This window comes from Balaenoptera physalus (genome assembly GCF_965194825.1).
Source record: "Balaenoptera physalus genome assembly, chromosome: 16".
NCBI lineage: Eukaryota > Metazoa > Chordata > Mammalia > Artiodactyla > Balaenopteridae > Balaenoptera > Balaenoptera physalus.
Genome location: NC_138898.1, coordinates 12,790,914 through 12,814,221, shown reverse-complemented (window position 1 = coordinate 12,814,221; position 23,308 = coordinate 12,790,914). Strand labels below are relative to the sequence as shown.

The 23,308-nt window shown below is 52.7% G+C and overlaps 1 protein-coding gene across 1 annotated transcript in view; it reads right to left on the bottom strand.

Moving 5' to 3' along the window:
• The window catches only part of LOC309645497 (uncharacterized protein), a 114,961-nt gene that overhangs the window by 28,191 nt on the left and 63,462 nt on the right, over window positions 1-23,308 (bottom strand). Inside the window, exons 5-12 of the mRNA XM_082430673.1 lie at window positions 20,740-22,288; window positions 16,560-16,692; window positions 14,864-15,053; window positions 11,372-12,972; window positions 7,516-9,693; window positions 5,947-6,135; window positions 5,148-5,218; window positions 488-1,829 (exon numbers count right to left, since the gene is read on the bottom strand). Coding sequence (XP_082286799.1) covers window positions 7,919-8,437 — 519 coding nt within the window. The 5' untranslated portion in view covers window positions 8,438-9,693; window positions 11,372-12,972; window positions 14,864-15,053; window positions 16,560-16,692; window positions 20,740-22,288 and the 3' untranslated portion in view covers window positions 488-1,829; window positions 5,148-5,218; window positions 5,947-6,135; window positions 7,516-7,918. The remainder of the gene's footprint in view (window positions 1-487; window positions 1,830-5,147; window positions 5,219-5,946; window positions 6,136-7,515; window positions 9,694-11,371; window positions 12,973-14,863; window positions 15,054-16,559; window positions 16,693-20,739; window positions 22,289-23,308) is intronic.

Here is a 23,308-nt window from a genome sequence, read left to right as displayed (position 1 = left end):
TTCTGCCTGTTCCTCTGGGAACCAGCCAAGGGGTTGTCTGCAGCCCGTGGAGTCCAGCCCCAGAGCGCAGTCAGAAGATGGGCCTGAGGTTGTTGGGAAGGGGCGTGTGCCCACCTCCAGCAAGTTACTTCCGTGGGAATCAAGAGGCCAGTCCCGCCGGGGAGCCCGCAGCACAAACAGGCACCGCAGCCAGGAGAGCTGGGCATGGCCCCAAGTCCATCAGGCCTGGGACCCCCGGGGCGTTCACTTCCAGCCCCTCCGGTCTCTGGGGCTCCCACACAGCCCAGCCTGGCAGCTGGGACCCTCAGGGGCGACGCAGGAGCGGCAGCAGGAAGCCAGGCAGGGGGCACGTGGTGGGCAGGGCCGGGGGACTCGGGGACTTTCGGAAAGAGGAGCCCCTCCCCCTGCCGTGCTGCTCTCTGGGGCTCACCCCTGCGCGGCAGACCTCCCCCCACCCCAGACATCCTCCCAACACATGAGTCCCTACCGTGCCCCGCGCTGGGCTCGAGCTGGGGTGCATCGGGGAACGGGCTCCCGTCCTGGGGGAGCCGGCGCTCCAGGGACGCTCACAGAAGAGAAACAAGAGCCGGAAGTCACCGTGGTAACATCTGACCTGATGGGCGCTGGGAAGAGCAGAAAGCGGGGACACGGGCTGCAGAGAAGTGACAACGGGGCAGAGCGGCTTCGCCAGGGAGGGAAAGAGGGGGGGGCGGCCCGGGGACTCATTGCTGCACCGGCCCTGGTGCCATCTCCCGTGACCCATTGTCTCCCACCTTCATGTTCCAGGCTTTACAGTCTCCTCCCCGAAATCAACAGAGCACAGACCTGCTGGGCCCCGGCGTGACTAAGTGTCACACTTAGTCACACAAGTGTCACACTTTGTGTGACACGAAGGCCATGAGACAGTCTGTCGATCATTTTTTAACGCAACCGCAGTAAGAAACACATGTTACACGGTGTTCCACACACACACACGCCTATTTATGTGAAAACAAAGCAGAAGTTTCCCCAAACACCCCTTCACTGTGCGCCACGCACTCTGATATTTCCTCATCTATTCTATTCTGGTCTATTGCAGAGTTTAAGCGCAGGGCTCCACCCTCTAAATTGATTTCAAGACCCACTCATGCATCACAACCTGCAATTTGATAAACTCTGTACCAGGAAACATCCGGTGGTGGGTGTGTTGGACCAGATGCCGTTTGTCCCACAGTGAGGCCGGGGTGAGGGGGTGGGGCAGGAGGAGGGCCGTGCCCACTAGAGCCTGAGAAGTCACCCCCTCCAGTGTTTGTCCAGCAGCCTGCAAGGCCGAGGGGCTGGGGTTGGGGGCACAGACCGGACGGCAGGAACTTGGCCTGTGGCCGCTTAGCCCGGCATCCTCCCGAGCCCACCAGGAGCGGCTCCCCCGGCATGGCTGTGGGGGACAGGCCCCCGAGGGAGGCCTGAGCTGGGCCCGCCCACCCCTTCCCAAGAACCCCAGACCCTGGGGTCCCGCACTTGGGACCAGGCTCAGAGGAGCTGGCAGGCAGGCCCTCGGCCCGGAGAACAGGCAGAACCCGCTGTGACACCCTCAGCAAGAGCTGCTCCTGCTGCTGCCACGGGGTCGCCGTCAGCTGACTTGGCCGCAGCCAGTGCACTGGGTCCTACGTGCGTCACCTCGCTTCCTGCTCACCACGGCCCTCAGAGGCAGATACGGTGGTCTCACTCCTGGTCCTCTTGGTGGCAGCAGCAGTGATGAGGGTCGCAAACAGCACCTGACGTTCCCGAGCACCTGCCAGGCCACCGGCACGGTGCCGAGGGCTCCACTTGATCCCGGCTAGTCTGGAGTCCTAACCACAGACAGCATCTGTGTGACCCCAGGTAAGTGACTTAACCTCTCTGTGCCTCTGTTTTCTCAGCTGTAAATGAGGATAATAAAGTCCCCGCCCCTAGGAATTAAAGGTGCTTAACTAGGGCCTCGCACCAACAGGCAGTCCATATAGGTTGATACTAGCCCCACTCGACAGCTGGAGAAACTGAGGCTCAGAGTCACCGGCCTGGAGGGAAGTGGGACTCGCTTCCCAGTCTGTCCAACGCTGAGCTCTTTGGCTTCCCTCCCTTATGGCCACCTTCAGAGGGACAGGGCAGAGGGCCATCACCCCCCCACACACACACAAAGGGGCTGAGCCGCTGAGGACCCCACCATCTGGCCAAGATGCCCCCCCAGCTCCCAGGAGACCACCAATAGCTCCTGTGTGTCCGATGTTCCGGCCTCAGACCACATGCTACCCACCGCGGGGGCATCTCCCTGTCCCGGGCCAGTTCTCTGAGGACAACATGTCTGCTGGGGACAGGCCTGTCCTCCTTCCATCGTCCACAACATTCCCTCCTCTAGCTCCCCTCTGGACAGACGCTGTCCCTCTCATCTCCGTCATTTCCATGCAGCTGACAGTGGCCACGCTTGTGACACAGCCTTTTGGTTTCTGATAGACTAATTTGCAGCCAGATTTCACCTGATTCCACTTACAAGGGCAGGTTTTCCTTCCAGTCTCAACTGGGTGGTCTTGGGTTTGGAGGCCTGGGGCTGGGCCGCAGGCTTGGAGGATTAGGGGGGAGCAAATAACACAGCCCTCACCCCGGGAAGGGGGCAGCGGAGCTGGTTCCACCCTGGCCACCTGGGGACAGCCAGCACTCTCGGCCACCACAGGCCTCCCACCTGATCTGGGTGTTCTGGGCCCCACACTTCAGACTTCTGAGTCCTGCGCCATCCTCTTACCTCCCAGAGAAATCTCTATATTATTCCCGGGAAGACAGTGTCATTCCCTTTGGAGGCCTAGGAGGTGGCAGAGCCGACTGGGGAAGAGCATGGGCTCTGGAGTCGCCTCTCTGGTTCAAATCCAGCTCTGCCACTTCCTGCTGTGTGACCTTGGGTAAGTTGCTTAAACTCTCTCTGCCTCCGTTTCCTCATCTGAACTGCCTATTGGTGTCAGGGCAGAGGATAACAATCTGTGCTTCCCAGCCAACGGACATTTAAGCTTTTATACTTTTCCTCTTACAAAAATCCTTAGAGATCCACCTTTGCATATTTTTCTTATTATTTCATTGGGATAAATTCCTGTAAATGGACTTTGGGGCCTGAAGTTGTGCATTTGCAGTTGCAGTTGCTACATATAGTGCCAAACTGCCCTCCGGAAAGATTGTACCAATGAACTCACCCAAGAGGTGTGGTTCTATTTAATGAAAACTTTCTCCACCCCACATTTCCTTTTATTAGGCTTACACATCTCTTCAAAATCCTTGTTTCCTAGATCATAATCTTAGAATTTAATACATGTTCTTCTTTCGGGTTATTATTAATATAAGATTTATCAGACTGTGTGAGAGCCCAGTCAGAGCCTTAGGGAAAGAGGTGTTGCTTTCAGAGCTGCAGATAATAAAAATTACTAAGCCACGGAGATTTGGAAACAAAAGTGACCAGGGAGGAGTAGAAAGAATTATCCTTGTTATGTTAAAAGCATGGTTGGAATTTTCACTCTGCACCTGGCATGTAGTGTTTAGAACAGCAGCTCATACATGAGGTGGGCACCCAGTAATCCTTTCTGAATGGAAGGAGGTGTGGAAAGTGTGTTCCAGACAGAAGTAACAGCACATGCAAAGGCCCTGAGGCAGGAACGTGCTGGGCCCATTTGGGGAAAAGAAAAGAAGCCAGCGTGGACAACTCCTCCTATAACTATCCCAGATCTAGCACTGCAAGTTCTGTGTCCAAAGAAATGCCTCAGCAGAGCAGGACAGTTGGTCACTCCAGGCCGAAGCAACGTGAGCCAAATGGGATATTGTCTCCCAACATCCACTGTCCCCTCCCAGTAATAGCCTTTTTTCTGGGCACACAGCCGGGCAGAATGAAGACTGCACTTCTCACCCCCTTTGCAGTCAGGGGTGGTCATGTGACTGGGCTGTGGCCAATGGGAAAGAGAACTGTGTGCTCAGCTGCTGGGCCCCACCCTTAAAGGGAAGGCTTGTGTCCATCTGTCCCCTCTGCCCTTCCCTGCTGGCCAGCCACGGGGATGTGATCCACCTTGTGGGAGAAGCCACATCCCAAGGGTGACAGAGCAGCAAGGTAGAAGGAGCCTGGGACCCTGAAAACTACAGAGAAGAATCACCCTACGGGCTTGGATTTCATGCAAAAAAGAAATAAACTGTCTTATTTAAGCCACTGTAATTTGAGGTCCCTGTCATGCTCACTGAGGCTGTAACCTACTTGGTAGAAAGGTGGGGTTGGAGAGGCAGGCAGGGGCCGGTAGGCCAAGGTGAGGGAAGAAACCAATGAGGAAGGATTCCAAGGCCCACCTGCTCCAGGTGAGAGTCCCAGTGGGCGCCCCTCCCACCACTGAGTAATAGGATTTTCCCCACTTTCCCTGTAGGACGTTGCAAGACACACAGCCTAGTCTCTCGTGCTTATCCCCTGATATGTCCTTTAAGATTTAGATACCCTTTCATTTTAGCCACAGGGAAACTGAGGCCCAGACAGGAAATAGCCCGTCCTTGTCCTCAGGAAAGAGCCAGTTAGTTCCCTTGAATATTCTCCTGGGTCAGGTGGCCATAATTTGCTTCTACATCTACTGAGAATCAGACCAGCTGATTCTCATTCATTCATTCATTTATTCATTCACACGTCCATTTGTGAAATACTTTTTGTAAAGCAAGATGGTCACAGGAGCCTCAGTTGTAGGAAGGGGCAAGTCCTTCCTAATCAATGCCTTCTGCACCCAATGAGGTATTTCTAACCCAAAGATACAGGGGAGACGGTAACGAGATCGGGCCGCCCCTAGCCTGCCGCCCCCACACCTGCCCCAACCTCATCCCAGCGCCTCCTCCACCTCCTCCCTGAGCCCTTGGGGTTCCTAACTTCACGGCCACCACCCTCTCCAGCCTCTGGCCTCGCCTGTCCCCTCCCAGTGGCCGAAGGAGCCATGCGCCATGCGCCATGAATCCGAGAAGAGACCTTATCCCTGCCCTCCCGGAGCTTACCGGCCTGAGCGTGGAATCCTCCAGAACCGCCTCTCCACACACACAGGGCTCACCTGGGTGGAGCCGGCAGGGGGGCTGGGGGTGGCCTGACCCCCCACCCCTCACCTGGGAGCAGCTCATGTAAAGCGCTCGTAGCTCACCCCGGGCTGACGGTTCCAGCCTCCAAGACACCCCGAGGCCTCCTTGGCTGCTTGGTAATCAGACCAGGTACCTGCAAGGAGACGCGACTCACATTTTCACTTAACTGAAAAATCCACATCATCAAAGAGGCGGAGATGCTCAATGGCCCCTTCTTCCCTCGCCAGTGACCATTAACCTTTAAAAAGATGCTTCATGAGCCATTTGCTGAGCCTCGTTCTCTGTGCCAGGTGTAATGAGGCTCATACACGGGCCAGACTCGGGAGGGGGTGAACGTGACAAATGCCACAAACGAGAGACCCGGGCAGAGCGGGCCCCGGGGCCACTCAGCCGCGTGGGAGCCTGGAGTGGGTGTGTCAGCCGCCGCGCCGGAGCCCAGCCCTGGGGCTCTGGGACAGCTAAAGCCAAGTCTTGTTCAGGAAGTGAGTTCTACTGAGACAACGGGGGCAGAAATTAAAAAGCCAGATCCTGTCACTCCTCTGATCTAAACCCTCTGCTGCTTCCACCTGACTCAGCGTAGAAGCCAAGTCCTTACACTGACCCTGGGGCCTTTCTGACTGGGCCCCTCCTCACCGCTCTGATTCCCCTGCCCCTCGACCCCTTCCTCTCTCCTATCTGGTTATATTGACCTCCTTGCTGAGCCTGGAGATCCAGCTCCATGCCCACCCCAGGGCCTTTGCACGAAAGCTCCTCCCCCAGGTAGTCTTAGGGCTGCTCCCTCTCTGTCGCCTTCTCGGAGTGCCTCCCTCACCCCACGTTTAAAATAACACCCCTACCACATCCTCCACACTCAGTGCCCACCTCCCTGCTTTACTTCTTGCCAAAGCACCGACCAGCACTGACACCATTCCTTTGACCAGCTGACGTCAGCGTTCGTCCCTGTGTGTTAGGATGTACGGATCCCGCAGGGAGGGATCTTCCCGTTTTGTTCCCGGCTTTGTTCCCGGTGCTCAGAACGGGTCAGACACGCAGGAGACACTTCATAAACATCTGTGGAATGAATGAATGAGTGAGTGAATGCATGAATGAATGAATAAAATCATACCTGAAGGACAAACCCCTGAGACTTGGAAGAACTTGTCAATTAAAGGGGTGAAGTTCTAGAATCCACGTCCCTCCATTTGCTGAAGGGAGAGATGAAGAAATACAGTTATCCAGTGGGACGGCCTCGTGCCCGGGGCCCAAGTTGGCAGCAAACTGGCCGTCACGGTGACGCCCTCCGTGCACAGGGGCAGAGCCACGGGCAGAAGAGCAGGGACATCTGCGCAGCTGCTTCTCCCCCAGAGCCACGTGCTGCCGATTTAGAGGCTGTGTGGCGTCTTGCACAAGTTTCCGCTCTGCCTGAGCCCTCCCCCCACACACCTCCCCAGGCAGCTCCTCCCCATCGCCCGGGGCTCAGCTCACATCCAGCTCCCCAGAGAGCCCACTCCCCACCCCGGGATCCAGCGTGACGCCCCCTCCCCCAATCACGCACGTGGTTTCCATTCCTCAGCGCTCGTCACTCCCTCACTTTCTCTGGTTCACTCCCTTATGCACTCGCTTATTCTCGCTGAACCCCCCCGTGAGGACATCAGCCCCATTTGGAGGGGGACCTTGCCTGCCTTGCTCACTGCTGAACAACCTCCAGCCCCGTTCAGGGTCCAACACACAGTAGGTGCTCAATAAACATTTGTGAAATGAATGGCTAGAGGAAACCAAGTGTACATACACTTTGAGGATTTATAAAGTAATATGGAAATTACCAATTCTTTGAGGGCCTGCAAGTAGCATTTACCATCATCCCAGGGGGGTTAGATGTGGCCTGATGTGAAAATAGCTATGAAGACGGAAGGGTGGCCCAATTAGCTTCCCCACACCCCCTCAGGCTTTTCTATACTTCAATAAAAATGTTACATTTCCTTCTTTTGAATCTGTGTTCATTGAAGCACCCAGTAATGATGGAATATAGCAATCACTTGCTTTTTCTTGTTTCCCCTTTAGGACACAACATGATTTTTTTACTGTTGGTTCAGTGTCTGAACGCCCTCCTCTGTGTTGGGAGGACCACGGTGTAGCACTCAGGGGGCTGGGCCATCCTGGAGTGACCAGGGCTCTAGTGCCCCTCTGCTCCTGCTACCTGCCCGGTCACATCACGCCCGGGCCTCGGGGCTGCTGCTGCCGCCTGTGGGATGAGAGCTGTGATGAAACGACCCCTGAGGTCCCACCAGCTTTGACCTGCTTTACTCAACGGGTCCCTGACAGGGTTGTAAGGGGTAGAATCTGGCTGGGGACCAGCTCCTGGAGGGGGCGCTGGCGCTCTGGCCCTGTTTCCTGCTAGGGATAAGGGCCCGTCCATCCTACTTGGAGGATCCAATTCACCCCGATTCCTACCTGTCTACCCATCTCCTCCTGCTGCCCAGACCCCAAGGACGCCCTGGCTCCTGCTCCTCTGAGGCCCGCTGCTCTGCTCCCGTTTCCTTCTGGTCGGTTCCTCTCGTCCTGGCCTCAGAATCCAACCTGCAACCTCAGATCCCGAGTGACTCGACCACCACCTTTTACCAGGACAGGTTCCCGAGTCTTCAGTCCCCTGAGGAGCCTTCCTGGTACATCTCGGATGACGGAGCACCTCCAAGGAACCACAGGACCTCGACACCCTCAAATGCATCAAGAGCTTCAGGAGGGAACCCCATCGGGAGACCACCATGGGGACCTTGGGGACCGTGGGACAGGCCGGGCGGGGGCACCACTCAGGCCTGGGCATGTTGATTCAGGTCGTGGCTTCTGTTCCCCTGCCTCAAATCTCCCTCCAGCAGACCAGCCCCCGGCTCTCCCGCTCACGCCCTGTGTCACCTGTTCTGACCTGAGGGCTGGCCAGGCTGTCCTCACCGACCCCCACAAGGAGCAGGAGTTGTGGGAAGGGGAGGCGGCGATGACTGCCTGTAAACATGGGCATGAACAAGGTCAGGAGCTTGAAGTCCTTGCCTGTAAACATGGGCATGAACAAGGTCAGGAGCTTGAAGTCCTTGCCTGTAAACATGGGCATGAGCAAGGTCAGGAGCTTGAAGTCCTTGCCTGTAAACATGGGCATGAGCAAGATCAGGAGCTTGAAGTCCTTGCCTATAAACATGGGCATGAGCAAGGTCAGGAGCTTGAAGTCCTTGCCTGTAAACATGGGCATGAACAAGGTCAGGAGCTTGAAGTCCTTGCCCGTAAACATGGGCATGAACAAGGTCAGGAGCTTGAAGTCCTTGCCCATAAACATGGGCATGAGCAAGGTCAGGAGCTTGAAGTCCTTGCCCGTAAACATGGGCATGAACAAGGTCAGGAGCTTGAAGTCCTCTGGGGCTAAAACTGCTCCGGGAATAATGCTCCCTCTTAATATTTATCAGATGTGTTTCCATGGGGCCCCATCTTCAGGGGGGATTGGATCCCATCACTGTGGGTATCACTTCACACATCAGTTGCATGAAATGATCAAACACACTCTGCTGCCCTCCCCTTCCAGCCTCAGTCCCCTGACCAGATGTCCCCTAGGGCCCGGCCGTGCGACTTCTGTTGGGGCCCAGCGCAGAGCTTGGTGGGGTTTGTGCGGTTTCATCAGAGTGGTAAATTGAAAATGACCCAGCAACCGGGCTGTGCTGGGATCCATGGTGACCAAGTCCCTCATGAATTAAATCATTTAACAGATGAAATGGAAAAGTCCTCCTAGTTTTCCTTTTGAATGAGCCGTGAAATAGGCTCCGGGACCGGCCTCCAGGGTGAAGCAGTCGGCAAGGCCTGGCACCCAGAGGGACTGATGAGGTGTCAGAAGACGGGGCGCCAGGAGGACACGGTGCTCGGGAGAACCTGCCACAGTGCACAGCAGTGGAGCCTGTGTCCACAGGAACCCCGACCTCGAGAGGCTGGAATGGGCGAGTCTGCGGTGTCTCCGGGGTGCCCACTGACCACATGCTAACGGGCGTCCCCACTCTGGGTGACCAAGCACCAGAGCTGAAATCCTTGGCCTCCCATCAGGGAGCGGGTTTGGATTCTGGTCAGAGAAGCTCCCGTCTACACTCTGGGTCACTGACGCAGTTCTTCTCCAAGTACTGGAGTTCCTCGTCAGAGGGAGCTGCTGGGGCACAAATGACAGTCAGGCAGTGACTTGGTTTCCTCATTGGTTCGAAGGCGGTTCCATCCAACCCTGAGAAGGTGGAACCCAGGACTAGCGGGTCCCAGCAATGAATTCTCTGCAAGTTTAAAGAACAAAGCACATCAAATCAGATTTGCACACTTTTCAACATGTACTACTCTGTGCCTGTGAGGACACAGCCACATGGACACAGAATGCTCACCAGGTGGGGCTCTCAGGTGGGAAACGGCACCTCCCAACACAGGCTCTGAGAAACAATGCCAAGGGGCGGTGCTCTCAGGTGACAGACACACCCTTTGCTGACCAGCTCCCTTGTGCGTCAGAGCTGCAGCTCTTCTGCAGAGTCAGCCAGGGCGGGGACCCACTCACCTATGCAGGCTTCAGGGCTGGGATCAGAGCTGAATCTCCTTGAGCCATTGAGAGTTGATTCACGTTCCCTATTCATCAAAAATGGTTCCTAATTATTGCGAAATACTGATTAAAAGTAATGAATGCCTTAGAAATGTTCTCTTGAAATGAGTTTCTTAATAAAAATATGGACACTACTTGATCATCCAGTGGCCCATTATCCACCAGAGAGATGGACGGTGCCCTTGGTGTCTCTTTCATTCCTCTGAAGAATGAGGTAGAGTTAAAACTACATGGGTTTTGGAATCAGACTGCCATGGGTTCAAATCCCAGCTCTGATATTTGCTGTGTGACTTTGGGCAAATTATTTAATTCATCTGGACTTCAGTTTCCTCATCCGTAAAATTGGTATGATACCTACCACATAGGTTGACATAATAGTAAAGGAAATAGCACAGGTAGAACCCTCGTCCCATACCTGGCACATTAGTTCCCTTCTTTTATGCCCGGCTGGGAAGCCACCGAACATGCTTTCACTGTGCACTAGGTGGTCATTAATTCGGGTGATGCTGTCAGGAGCCTCTGAGGAGGGCATTAAATGCAAATCATCTCCGATCATCTACGTTTTTCTCCTTTATTCCCAACGTTGGTGATTTAGAGATGGCACAAAGGGAGGTGTTCGTGAGAGGTGCTGAGTGCTTTGTGTCACAGGCTCCCAATCCTGGAAATGGATGTAAATCTTAACTCTCTCAGGGGGAAATGTGTGATCAGATGGTGTTGGTGGCAGGTAACATTCACTGAGCACTAGCTGTGTGCCATAGGGGCACACACTAGCTCATTTAATCCTCACAACCACACTTGGAGGTCGATATTATTATCAGACCTATTTTACAGGTGAAGAAATGGAGGCAGAACTTAAGTTCAAGATCACAGAGTTGTAACTGGCAGACCCACGAGATCTGACTCCAGAGCCTGTGTATTTCACCTCTGGGCTCCATGGAAGCCTGCTCAATGGCCACACTTCTGAGGGGGTGACCGAGCCCCCAAGTTGGTCTTCATTCCAGCCACACTGTGTCACCCTTACATGAGTCTCAAAGACCCTAAAGTATTGTTCCCAGAAACGGTCAGGAAGAGTGTGCCATGGCCTTGGAGGGTGAAGAGCTGCCCGTGGTGGGCCGCTCAGAGAAGGGACAATTGCAGGTTGTCTGGTAGGGGGCACTGTTGTTCCTTCAACCCCCATTCTCTGAAACCTGTGTTCAGGGAAGGCAGGCTTGGAGCCAGGAGTAGGAGAGGATAGGGCTGAGTCCTCCAGATCAGAGGGGGCATGCCCCGTGAGCAACAAGAGAGACAGACAAGGATGAGTGTTCGGACTTTATAGGTTGGTTCACCCGCATCTGTCACTTCTTCTTCTGGTTCCTGATTCCCCTTTGGAAAAGCCACCTCTCCCCATCTTTTAGTCTCTGGGGTCTGAGTGGACATGACCCAGGCCTGGTTCATCAGTATCTGCTTCTCCCTAGCCAATGCAATTGGTTCAAGGAGGAGCACATGAGAATAACTGTTCAAATGAAATTCAATCAAAGGGTTGGTCTGGTATGAACGGAAATGGGGGTGGGGAGAGCTCCCTTTCCTCTGGGATGGCTCAGCCGGGAGAAGGTAAGCCTGGACTTCTGCCTGCAAATGAAGCCAGCACCAAAGAACATTAGACTTGAGAGATGCAGAGAAACTGAGTCCAGCCAACATTTTGTGAGCACCTGGATACAGCCATACCTGAGGTCAGTTTGCCTCGGAACTCTTCAGTTACATGAGCCCTTAATTCTTTTTGTTTTTCATTTGTTTGTTTGTTCAAGCCAATCTGAATTGAGATTCTTCATTTAACACCAAGAATCCTGATTCAAACAAAGACCAAGAAAATCATGGATCAGTCTGGTTTGGAGTAGCCAGGCTCATTCACATACCATCTCTACACAAGTGTGTGGTATTAATCATGGAAGTCATCCCCAGAACTCAATTTCTCAAGCTCTACAATTCCCTGGCGGTGGAGGGGAGGTAAGAGAGGGAATAAAATTATTTTTTAATTCTTATGTTATTGAAAGTTGGCTAGGCACACTGCATATGAAATCTCTTGCTCAAATTGCATATGAGTTGATTGGCTTGGGAAAGAAATCCTTCTGGAGGTTGGTCTGGGTGCTGCTCTTCCCACAAGAATAAAATTAATGGCCTCTGATGAACCTTATGAATTTCAATTATCGTGAAAGGAGAAAGGCTCTCACAGGAAGAACACTAGCTCTTCTGCCCCCCAAGCACGCCCCAAAAGAGCCCACTCATTAAAAAGGTGTTGAATTTTTTCCCCGACTCAGGATTGTAGTTTCAAAGGAGGGATCCTGGTAAGAGCTGGCACCGGAGGGTTGTCGTTTCTTCTGGCAGCAGGAGGGTGGGTGGCGAGAGTGTTCTCACCTGGATGGCCAGACGGGCCACGGGGCGGTCACGGCTCCTGGCTGGGAGCTGTAGAGACCCACGTGGGTGACGTGCGCACAGTGGGCTTTCCCTGCAGGATCTTGAGCCCCACAGACTAGAAGAGACGCAGAGGACCAGGCAGAAACCACAGGAGTCCGTGGGGCCAGGAAAGAGCATCTCACGCCAGAACGGGCTGATCAGGACGCCGCCTGGGAGAAGTGACCTCCCTCCGGTCCCTCTTCCTTCCTTCACTTGCTCAAAACAGAGCTCAGGAAAGAGCGTGTAGGGGCCAGACTTAGACCAGCGCCCACCCCTCAGGAAAGCCGGGTGGAGAGGGAGGAGCGCGGCCCTCAGCTTTCGTGATGGGACGTGTCACCAGGGGCTCCCCCGCACCCCTCCTACCTGGGGGAGGAGCGATTCCCAAAAGGACGAGTGGCAGCTTCAGCGAGGGGACTCAATTGCGGGCAGCCGGAAATGACCCCTGCCCCCCACGTGTCACTTGGGACAGGACCACAGTGAGCCTTGGGTGCCGGGCTAACGTCAGCTTCCCCTATAGGGGCACCGGGGGGCAGGGGACACATGGTGGATCTTTACGGAAAAGGCAGCTCTCGGGACTCTTGACTCCAACTGAAATGCTACAATGTACTCGCGGGGTTATTTCTTTTTACAATAAATATTTATCACTTTCATAGTAAAAATGATTTTTCATTTAGAAAATTAAAAACCTACCATCTCCGCGAGCAGCACACCAGAAGTCGAGGTTAATGGGTCCAAATGCTTCCAATCAAGTCATCCGCACGCTTTTGGTCCCCACGGCGGCTCCAGCGCTACAGTCGGTGCCCAGGGTGCGGGGGTTGGAACAGTGAGTCTCGTGGAAACACCTGCCTCCAGCGGCCCAGCTGGGCAGACCATCCCTTAATTGCCCACAGTGAGATTGATCAGGAACAAATTACTTGCTGCATTTGCCTGGTGTAGACCCAGTCAACACACACACACGTCTCACTGCCGACCTTTCTTGGGAAACAGTGTCGTTGTCAGATTTCCACTTGCTCTGAGGTGGCCCTCTCCTCAAGGCCCCTGGTGCTTTGTGCCGAGCAGCACATTTTCAGGGCCTCTCCCCCCATTCCCCCAAGAGCAGCCCTGAGGCCAGCAGATGTGACCATGCGGTTTGTTCCCTGCACACCTCCAGGGGGCCCCGTTCCCACTGCGGCGGGCGTGAGTGGTGCCCAGGGTGTGCAGTGATAGCCTCTGCCGGCCTCCCTCTCCTCAAGTCCTCAGGGAGACCCTCACCCACCCTAGAATGTCAGTCTGGAAGGTGCCTGGGAGACATCTCATCCTTTCCTTCCAGGAGAACTTTGCTCAAAGTGCCTGGGCTGGGCTCCCTGGCCTTGGGTTTTTTCGAGACATCACCCAGCAGAGCAAATCTCAACGTCACGGCTCCAGTCCACTGTCCTCGGTGAAAGAATGAGGAGCTGGAACCTGGAGAGGAGGCACGTCTGCCAAGGACGCTCTCCAGGCAGAGCCGGGGTGCATGACAGAGCAGCATTTTATAATTTGCAAAGGTCTCTCCACCCCGTCTTGTTACATTTGACCTTCATGATAGTTGGTCACTGTCAGATGACACTGCATTTCACACATCGAAGACAAAATTGACCAGATAATGCACCATTGTTTCATGTGCAACTAAGAAAGAAAACACTGACAACTAAATTATGATGCAACAATGAGACTCCATCGATTATGTGACACAACCAGATTCAAGAGATATTAACATGTGAAAAGGGTGCACTTAGAATCAGTGCAATTCAGTGTTCTTCCCATTTTACAGATTTTATTTTCTAGATTCGGAAACTGATTCCAAGGTCTGGTCTGTTCACACACACACTGCTGGCCAGAGGACAAGCCTGGGATGTAACCTCAGCCCCCTGGTGACCGTCTCCAGTCTGGTCCAGGATGGGGACACGCACTGCCCCATCTCCCCTCAAGGACGGATCTACCGCCCAGTGTGGGACCTGTGGTCAGCAGACAGCCCCCCACTTTTTTAACATGACTCCCCAAGCTCATTAAAGAACAGATGAATGAGCTGTATAAATAACAACAATTTAACGCTGTGCGTCCTCATTCCTACTGTGAAGCAGTGGCCTGGGCTCAATGGGAGAACTGAGATGCGCTGAAGTGAGTCGTTTGAAAACATTCCACAGTCTGGCAGGGAAGTGAAACCACAGGTGGTAGCAGGGCTGGGACCTGAACACCTGCCCTTGGCTCAAGGAATTTCAATGATGCTTCCACATTTCCACTGAATGTTGGCATGAACCCTGAGGTTCTTCCACAAGAAGAAAGGATGGATAAACTATGGCAGAATCTATTGATACAAGCTGTGTCTGGACGACTATGATGCTTCCAATAAAAGTCTTTTTAACCTGAATTATCTGGGACATCCACCCTGCTTTCCCTTTCTCAGTCTATGCTGCTTTCATGAATCCTTGGACATAAATCCACATTTGCATCTAAGCCTTCTGTTTGTTTTCTTCTGCCCGTTGGAAGGAAGGCAAAGTAGGGGACATTTAATAACCTGCTTCCACTCTCTGGTTCCATGATGTTAATTTGACTACACAGGATCTTTAATGCTTCACCATCACAAAGACTCAGTTTCATACATGAATGAATCGATGTCAAATGGGAGGAGGAGGTGGGGGGGGCATGCCATGTTTTCCTGACACCTCTTAAATGCTTTCTTATTTCATATTGATACAGATCAGGGACCGTGGATTATGCTGACAAGCTCATAAATTATCTGTTACTCACCAACAATACCAAGGTCTTGTTTTCTTGATGGAGTAGTTGCTGTTGATTGCAGGGGATGTCCGTGAACTTGAAATTGTTTCGATTGTTGTTTACCCACCAGGGATCTTGAACTCGAGACCTGCCTACTCCACACACAGGTTCAGATGACACGCATGGTGGCAGTATTGTCGAGAGACAAAAATTGGAGCAACTAGAGTGAGATGGAGAAAGGGAAGGATACATTACTAATTGGGGCATCATTACAGGGCTTCTGAGAAGCTAAGAGAGATACAGCATCAACATCGAAACCCCAGAAGTGACAGGCAGAAGTGACCACATCTAGAGCCAGAGGTCATTAACACAGGCAATTGACAGGCTTTATGACTCTGAGGGGGAGGCAAAATCACTCTGACGTGACAATATGTTAAAGTGGGCGTTTTATTATTTTCCAGAAGCCATAATTTTCAAATGATGACTTCAGGGATCCTTTAAGGAGGATAACTGATTGCCTGACAAAGAACTTGTAGCTTTTCCTCTTTACAGTGGAAGAGAGAAAGAGAAACAACCCAGCTCTTTCAAGCCGAAAAGGAGCATTTTTCAGAAAAAACATTGCAAAGTTTATAACAATGGGAGCCGGAGGAAACACAAATACATGTCGCCTTCTTGACAAATGAGATTTAATTAAGAGACTCTTCATGCTAGAAAACAAAGTCTTGCCTGTGCCATGAAGGGAAAAGCAACAGGCTGAGGGGGAGGGTGTCGCTGACAAATAGCCCTGCGTCAGCCCATTAATTATTCATAAACGTCCTTGTGATGGAATTCCACTGCTTCACCTATTTTTAGTTAATTCTCTATTTTTTTACTCCAAATCTACTTGTGTTAATTAATGAAATAGTTAATCCAGCCCACAATAAGCCCAGATGAAACAGAGAGGCTTGGGTTTATCCGCTCGACGAATTTTAATAATTGTACACTTTGCAGGGATGTAAACCATGGGCACTGAAGGTATTTGCACAGAGATGCACCTGTGTCTCCCGGCTCCCCACGCAGACCTGCAGTTTAGTGCGATCTAAACCTCCCGGCCAGCTGGTGCTTGCCAGCTGACACTCCCAAAGCTGGGGGCTTCCATTCTGACCCTTTCGCCGGTCCCCCCAACCATGGTCCCTGTGATTCCAGGTGGTCCTGAGGCTTCTCCTCAAAGCCCTGCATCAGGCTCAGTCCCAGAACAAGATACATTGCTGACTGACTCTGAGATCCCTGCTGGCCACGCCAGAGCTCCTTTCTGCATATTTCCTGACCATCTCTCTGATTTTCTCCTGAGTTGTGACCAAGGCCCTAAAACTGAGGTCTGCCATCCCACCCAGGTTCTGAGCTATGAAGCAGGCTGTGGTGGGGAATGAGGTGGAAAAGAACAGCCCTAGACAAGGAGAACTTCCCGTTACAACTGGAAACATCCGAAGAGGCAAATATGACCCCAGTCACACCCCTGTTTCAAACCTTCCAGAAGCTGCCCACAGCCCTTAGGATGGAGCCCAAACTCCCAGGCCCCTGCCCCTCACCAGTCCCACCTCCCACCACTCACCTCTGTGTTCACTGGGTCCCAGCCTTGGACATACCAGGCTCCCAGCACCTCAGGGCCTTTGCACATGCTGTTCCTTCTTCCTGGAATGTTTCCCCACCACCACCCCAATTCCTCACCTAGTTACCTGCAGCTCACCTGTCATGTCTCAGATGAAGTGTCACGTCCTTGAGGGATTCTTCTGTGACTCTCATCATCCCCACATCCTGGCCCAGGGACCAGGTCAGTTCCCCCGAAGCTCCTCTCATGACACCACGGTGCGTTTCCTTCCCTGCAAAGACCACATGTAATGACATGAGGTCTTTATTATCCGAGGACAACTGAAACAGATAAAAAGCCATTTGACACAAATCCAATTAAATTGGGTACCAAAGCTTCACGGCAAATATTTTGTGATTTAACCAACAGGTACCTGGGATTTACTTTCGGCAAGTGCTGTTCTCAGTACCCTACACATATTAAATTGCTCAGTCCTCTGTACCATGGATACTGTTACTATTACCTCCATTTTACAGATAAGGACACTAAGGCACAGGAAGGTTGCCCAGCTAGTAATTGGCACTGTCAGAGTTCCTGCTCTCAACCACCTCTTCTAAACTAAAGGCTTTTTCTAGAAAAAATGAAACTAAATTCTGCTCCTCAACGTCTGTCCGCTAAGCAACCCATGGCCTTGTTCTAGGACATATATTCAGTCCGTACACGGATATGCATTGAGAGCTCACTATGTATCAGGAGCTGTCCCGGGTGCTGAAACGATTTACCTCAGGAGCAATCAGACGCTAAGCTGTTCAAAGATCTCAGACCTGTGACTCTAGTTGAATTCACCTATCAATCGAGAAAAGGCGGTGCTAGTTTTTAATAAATAGGCCTATCCTCTGAGGGCCTAGCACACACAAAAAACAGATGAGAGTGAAGAGTCAGTACCTCACTCCAATTCAAGCAACAGATCCCAACCCATGCCGTGTCATCACCGTGGCAGAGAAGCAGGTGGGGGTGGGGCGCCTCTGGTCACCTGCCCCCCAAGCTGTTGGTGGCAGTGCGCCCTAAGTGTCACGTTCCCAGGGAGCACCAGGTAACCGCACCTGAGCCAGCAGGGAGATTGCCCACACACCCCACCAGCTCCCTGGACTGTTCACCCCACCCCAGAGGCCAAACCTCTTCTGGTCCCCAGTGTAGCCAGTGGTCAGTCACTCCTCCCAGTCCAGGACTATGCTGGGGGAGGGGAGGACAGGAGCCACTCAAGACGACATAACCTCAGAAAGGAGCTTCAAAAACACAGTCGGCGGACTTCCCTGGTGGCACAGTGGTTACAAATCCGCCTGCCAATGCAGGGGACACGGGTTCGAGCCCGGGTCCGGGAAGATCCCACGTGCCGCGGAGCAACTAGGTCCGTGCGCCACAACTACTGAGCCTGCGCTCTAGAGCCCGCGAGCCACAACTACTGAGCCCACATGCCACAACTACTGAAGCCCATGCGCCTGGAGCCCGTGCTCCGCAACAAGAGAAGCCACTGCAATGAGAAGCCCGTGCACCACAAGGAAGAGTAGCCCCCGCTCGCCGCAACTAGAGAAAGCCCGCACAGCAACAAAGAACCAAAGCAGCCAAAAGTAAATAAATAAATTTAAAAAAAAAACAAACACATAGTCGGACCCACCACCTTGTGATGCTTCAACAGCCTGCAAACCGGCTCTGCCTGCTCAGTCTGCTTTCACACACGGCGTCCATCTCCTCCCCGGATGGTTGTCACCTGGATCTCAAGAGACGCCAGACGCCAGGAGGTGTGGACAGAGGGGTCAGATCTGCCACATCTGACTATTTGATTAAGATCCTCCTTGTTCTACTTTCCACAGATTTTTTCATGTCACACCTGACATGTCATATGCCCTGAATGTTTTCCTGATGGAATGATAGAAACTTTGGTTTGCGAAGGTGCCGTTGGATTTTGACCTTGGAGTGAGAATCACCTCATATGCTTTCAATAATCAAGAGATCTTTCGTTTTAATTCGCTCATCAAAGATATTTTTTCTTTCTGAGATGTTGATTTGGTCCCTCTCTCAGTTTCTTTGTCCACGTGGGAAGCAGACAGCGAATTGCGTGAATGTGAAGTCGTTAGTAGAGCTGCTGTGATTGGCTAATTTGCTTCTCTCTCTCCCGGAGCACAATCAGAGTGTCTTCACAGGATGCTGGTTACGCTGGCGAGCGTGTCCTTTCCTTCTGCAGCTGCGGGTGGCCTGGAGCGGGGGCGGGGCCGGGGAAGGGTGGAGCATATCCCCACCGTTCACCCCAAATAAAACAGCCTAATTCTCATGCACCAGCCACTACATTGTAATACAGTAGGAAGCAGAGACCTGCGTGAGTCCTAACAGTCTTAGGAGCTTTTCAAATGGAGGAGGAAGCCCCAACAGTCTTAGGAGCTTTTCAAATGGAGGAGGAAGCCCCTTAGTTTCTGCTCGTGGAGTTTTGAATCCCATGCAGCACTGGGCAGGGGTCCGGAGGCCACCCAAACCAGACCCACTGCCCACCCATGGGCTCACCCCAGCAGGCCACGTCCCCACTGGCTTCCTTTCCTGCTGTGAAGCAAAGGGGAGGAGCTACCTGATTACAAACCGTGTATCAAGCCCAGGAGACGTTATCAGCTTTCCCAGACTCACCCTTGGGGGCCAAGGTTCAGCCTAGGTGAGAGGTCCGGGTGTCTCCACCCATGTTCCAGCCCAAAGGACTCAACCCTTCCTGCTACAAAGATTTCTTTGAAAAACAGATAAACTGCGGTCGGAATTTTTAAAATCTCTGTGTTCAGGTTAGCTTTTGATCCTTTCTCCTTATGACCAGTTGGTTTAATTACACTTCTTCACTGGCACCTTTATCTGAGATGATGGGTTTTTACTAGGAAACAGGCTTCTGACTTCTCTACGTCTTGATTCTCTGGTCTTTTAAAGGTTCTCATTGGAGTTACATAAATAATGTAGGAGGAATGAACTAACACGAGAGCCTGCACAGACGTTTGATTAACAAATTCCTGCCTTTAGTGCTTCACTCCCTCCCTCTTTTCCTCATTAGCTCTTTCTCTTGAATAAGAGAGAGAATTGTTCTTCAAATCTGTCTAGATGTTATCCTTGGGAGGTTAAAAAAAAAAACTGGCCAGTTCCTCATGTCATAGAATCAGCCTCAGCCTAGGACACGGGGGCTCAAAGTCCAGCTGCCCACAGTCTTGACCACAATTCCAACTCTTCTGAATTTTTTTTTTTTTGCTATGTTTTATTTTCTTTCTCCCAACTTATTTTTTTTTAATGTCAAACCTATAGAAAAGTTTAGAGTAATACAGTGAACATTCACAGAATCTTCACCTAGATTCACCAGCTGGCAATACCAGGCCACGTGTGGGTCATCTCTCTCCGTGGGCATTATTTATAGTGTGTGTATGCTTGAGTGTGTGTGTGTGTGTGTGTGTGTGTGTATGTAGTTTTCCTTTTCTGGCTAAATGATTTGAGACAATGGTGCAGAGATCATATTTCATTTCTATACACTGCAGTGTGTATCTCCTAAGGAAAAAGACATTTTCTTACATAATATCAATACCATTTTCACACTCAAGACAGTTAATGTTGACACAGTAATATAATCTGACAGTCCAAATTGAGTGGGGTTTTTTTCATTTCAGGATCACGCACTGCATTTGGTTGTCACGATTCTTTCATTCTCTTTAATATGGAACAGTGTGCCATCATTTGGTCTCGTATAATGTTGACTTTTTTGAAGAGTCCAGACAGTCGCTTTGTACCATGAATCCAGGAAGTGCTCAGAGATGATGGGAACAGGTCAGAAGCTATGGCAAAAGGCTTCCCCTGGACAATGTAAAAATATTTGAGCATAAAAAAATGTATGGAAATGGATAGGAACACACTGAATATTTTTCTAAAAATGTATGAGTTCACAGTGATATTAAAAGATGATTGAGGCCAGGGACAATTCTTTCTGAATAATGCCAGCTGATATGTGTAAGGAACGACAGAATTAGAAAAATGTAGTAATTGACTCAGGTGCAGAGCATCAGTGGGCACCAAAACCACTGGGGCAAACCATTCTGGGGAACACAAGATCCCAAAGTATCCCCCTGCATGTTACTTAGCAATTACAAAGGGGAAAAGCATCCTTTACAACAGAGACATCTGGTGGACACCACCTTAACCAAGGACTCAAACCTGACATCCCAATGACAGATGAATGGACATTATGAGCCTCCCTCCCTGAGATGGGCTCGGCAGAGCCTCCCTCTGCAGAAATCTCAGCCTTAATCTATCCGGAAACAGTCACACTCACCCATTCTGTGGGACGTCCTACAGGCCAGTGGGCCGGCTCCTGTCTGACCTCACCTGGGCTGTCAACAGACACTCCCTACTTTGAGCTCTGCCTCGTGCCAGGCCCTGTGCTGGTGCTGGAGATGCAGGGATGGAACCTTGTCCTTCAAGGATGGAGACGATTCTCAGGAGTCTGTGACCGCGGGGTCTCAGGCATTTGGATGACCTTGAAGTGATTTCTAGATGACTGCAACTTCTCCACCAAAAGGAAGAAAGAAAAATACATATATTTGTTGTTTTCTTCTCCGGATCAAACCAGATGGGCTGGTTTCAGAATAATCTGTCACTAGAGAGGCGCACTCAGGAGCAATTTGTGGGCTCTTGGTCACCCCATCAAGCGAGATGGCTGGGGTAACTGGGACTGTTACCATCACGGCTGCCATCAGGATCTGTGGCTGTGACATCATCAAAGGGCATCAGCCAAGCACCCGCTGGAACAGGAGCTTTTATCAGTGGGTCCGAGCCCCTCTGCAACGCTGCTGCTGTTGAGAAAGCAGACTTGGCCAGAAATGGCAGCAGCCTCAGAACCAGCCAAGAAAGCAACGGGAGTAAGGTCTGCAAAATGACAGAGTCAGATCATTCAGTCTAGAATTGGGGATTTTTAAAGATTCTCAGTCTCCTGTTCTACAGCCTAAGAGGCAGATCTCTGAGCCTTCACTCATTCATTCTGCACATATGTCAGGAGGACCAACTATGCGCCAGGCACAGCTGAGGTCCCTGGAGATGCAGCAGAGAACAGAACAGATACAGACCCCAGCTCCAGGAGCTCATGATCTACAGAGGGAGACAGTCAACAACGAGTGACAGCCCAGGACAGTGAGTGTAGCACACAGTGGTGCTGCATATCCCCTCATTCCTCTCCATTTTTGCCCCTGGTGGCTTCTTACTGCCCCTGAGCCTCTCCCTCTGAGGCCTCCAGCTGCAGGGGCCCGCGTGGCTGGGAGCTGACATCCTGGGAAGCAGCCTGCAGCGGATGCAGAAGGCCGCTGGTGCAGCAGTCCCCGGCTGCGTCACCCTCAGCGCATCCCCTCTGAGGCCTGTTCCAATCCGTCTACCAGGGCAGCCAGCAGGACTGAGCCTGGCGTCCCACGGTGGTCACCTGCTCAGGCTCCCAGCAGGGTCACGGTGGTCATCCTCCTTCCGTCCCCTCCCCGGTCACCTGCCCAGGCTCCCAGCAGGGTCAGCGTGGTCATCCTCCTTCCGTCCCCTCCCCGGTCACCTGCCCAGGCTCCCAGCAGGGTCAGCGTGGTCATCCTCCTTCCGTCCCCTCCCCGGTCACCTGCCCAGGCTCCCAGCAGGGTCAGCGTGGTCATCCTCCTTCCGTCCCCTCCCTGGTCACCTGCCCAGGATCCCAGCAGGGTCACGGTGGTCATCCTCCTTCCGTCCCCTCCCCGGTCACCTGCCCAGGATCCTAGCAGGGTCACGGTGGTCATCCTGCTTCCGTCTCCAGCTCAGGATCCCTGGCATCGCCTCCTGATTCTGCTGATCACACCCAGGCTCAGGGTCAGCTTCTGGAAGAATCCAGCTTTAAGTCAGATGGAAAGCATAAAGCAGTCAGATGGCAGTGAGTGTCCTGTGAAAGATGGAGCTGGGAGGGGGTAGGGGTGGTCCTGGAGGGAGGGGCTGTGGTTGTACAGAGAGCAGGGGGAAGGCGACATTGGAGCAAGGGCTCAGGAGGTGAGGGAGCAAGGCGGGTGGGTGTCTGGGGAAAGAGCAGGGAGTGCAGAGCAAATACGAAGACCCCGCGGCTCCTCCTGGGAAGGGCAGGAAGCCTGTGCCACAGGAGCAGAGGGAGCGTGGAAGACAAGCGGGAGAGAGACTGGGGCGCAGGGAGCCGGAGTGAGGTGGGCCTCGTCCACCGTGGAAAGGGCTTCAGCACGGAGCGAGGCGGGGAGACGGCGGGCCCCACGCAGGGGACTGGGGTGACCTGATGTCCCTCTAACAGGTTCGCTCTGATCAGAGGTGGAGAACAGACTGCAGGGGGCGAGGGCCCAGCAGGGAGACCAGGGAGGACTCTGTACGACAATCCTCAAAGAGATGACGGTCAGGGATCTAGGAGGCAGGGAGCAGGGCAGGCGGGCCAAGTGGACGGATTCGGACCCATGCGGACAGCAGGGTGGACGTGTGGGCAGAGAGAGCGGCTGGCGGGCGTGAGAGGAGGAGAGGAGCTGAAGTGAGCCGGAGCGCCCCCAGGAAGGGGACGCTGTCACCCCGGAGCTGGGGGCCGCATGGGGTGTGAGGGAACCCGATGACTGTTAGACGGGGAGGGATCCAGAGCCAAGCTGAGCATGTGAACGTGGCCGAGAGAGAAGAGGTCTGGTCCCACGTAGAAATAGCTGTTTTAAAATAAGAATACCAGGCTATTCCTGATGTCTCAGACAAATCAGATCACATCACAACCCCCTGAATATGACAAAGTATATTTTTGTCAACCTGGAACCCCTCCAACTGAGGAAACGTGTGAGCTTCCCAATGAAAACGGAGAACCAGATGGAGATGGTGCAATTAGAGCTGAACCACAGTCATTCCCC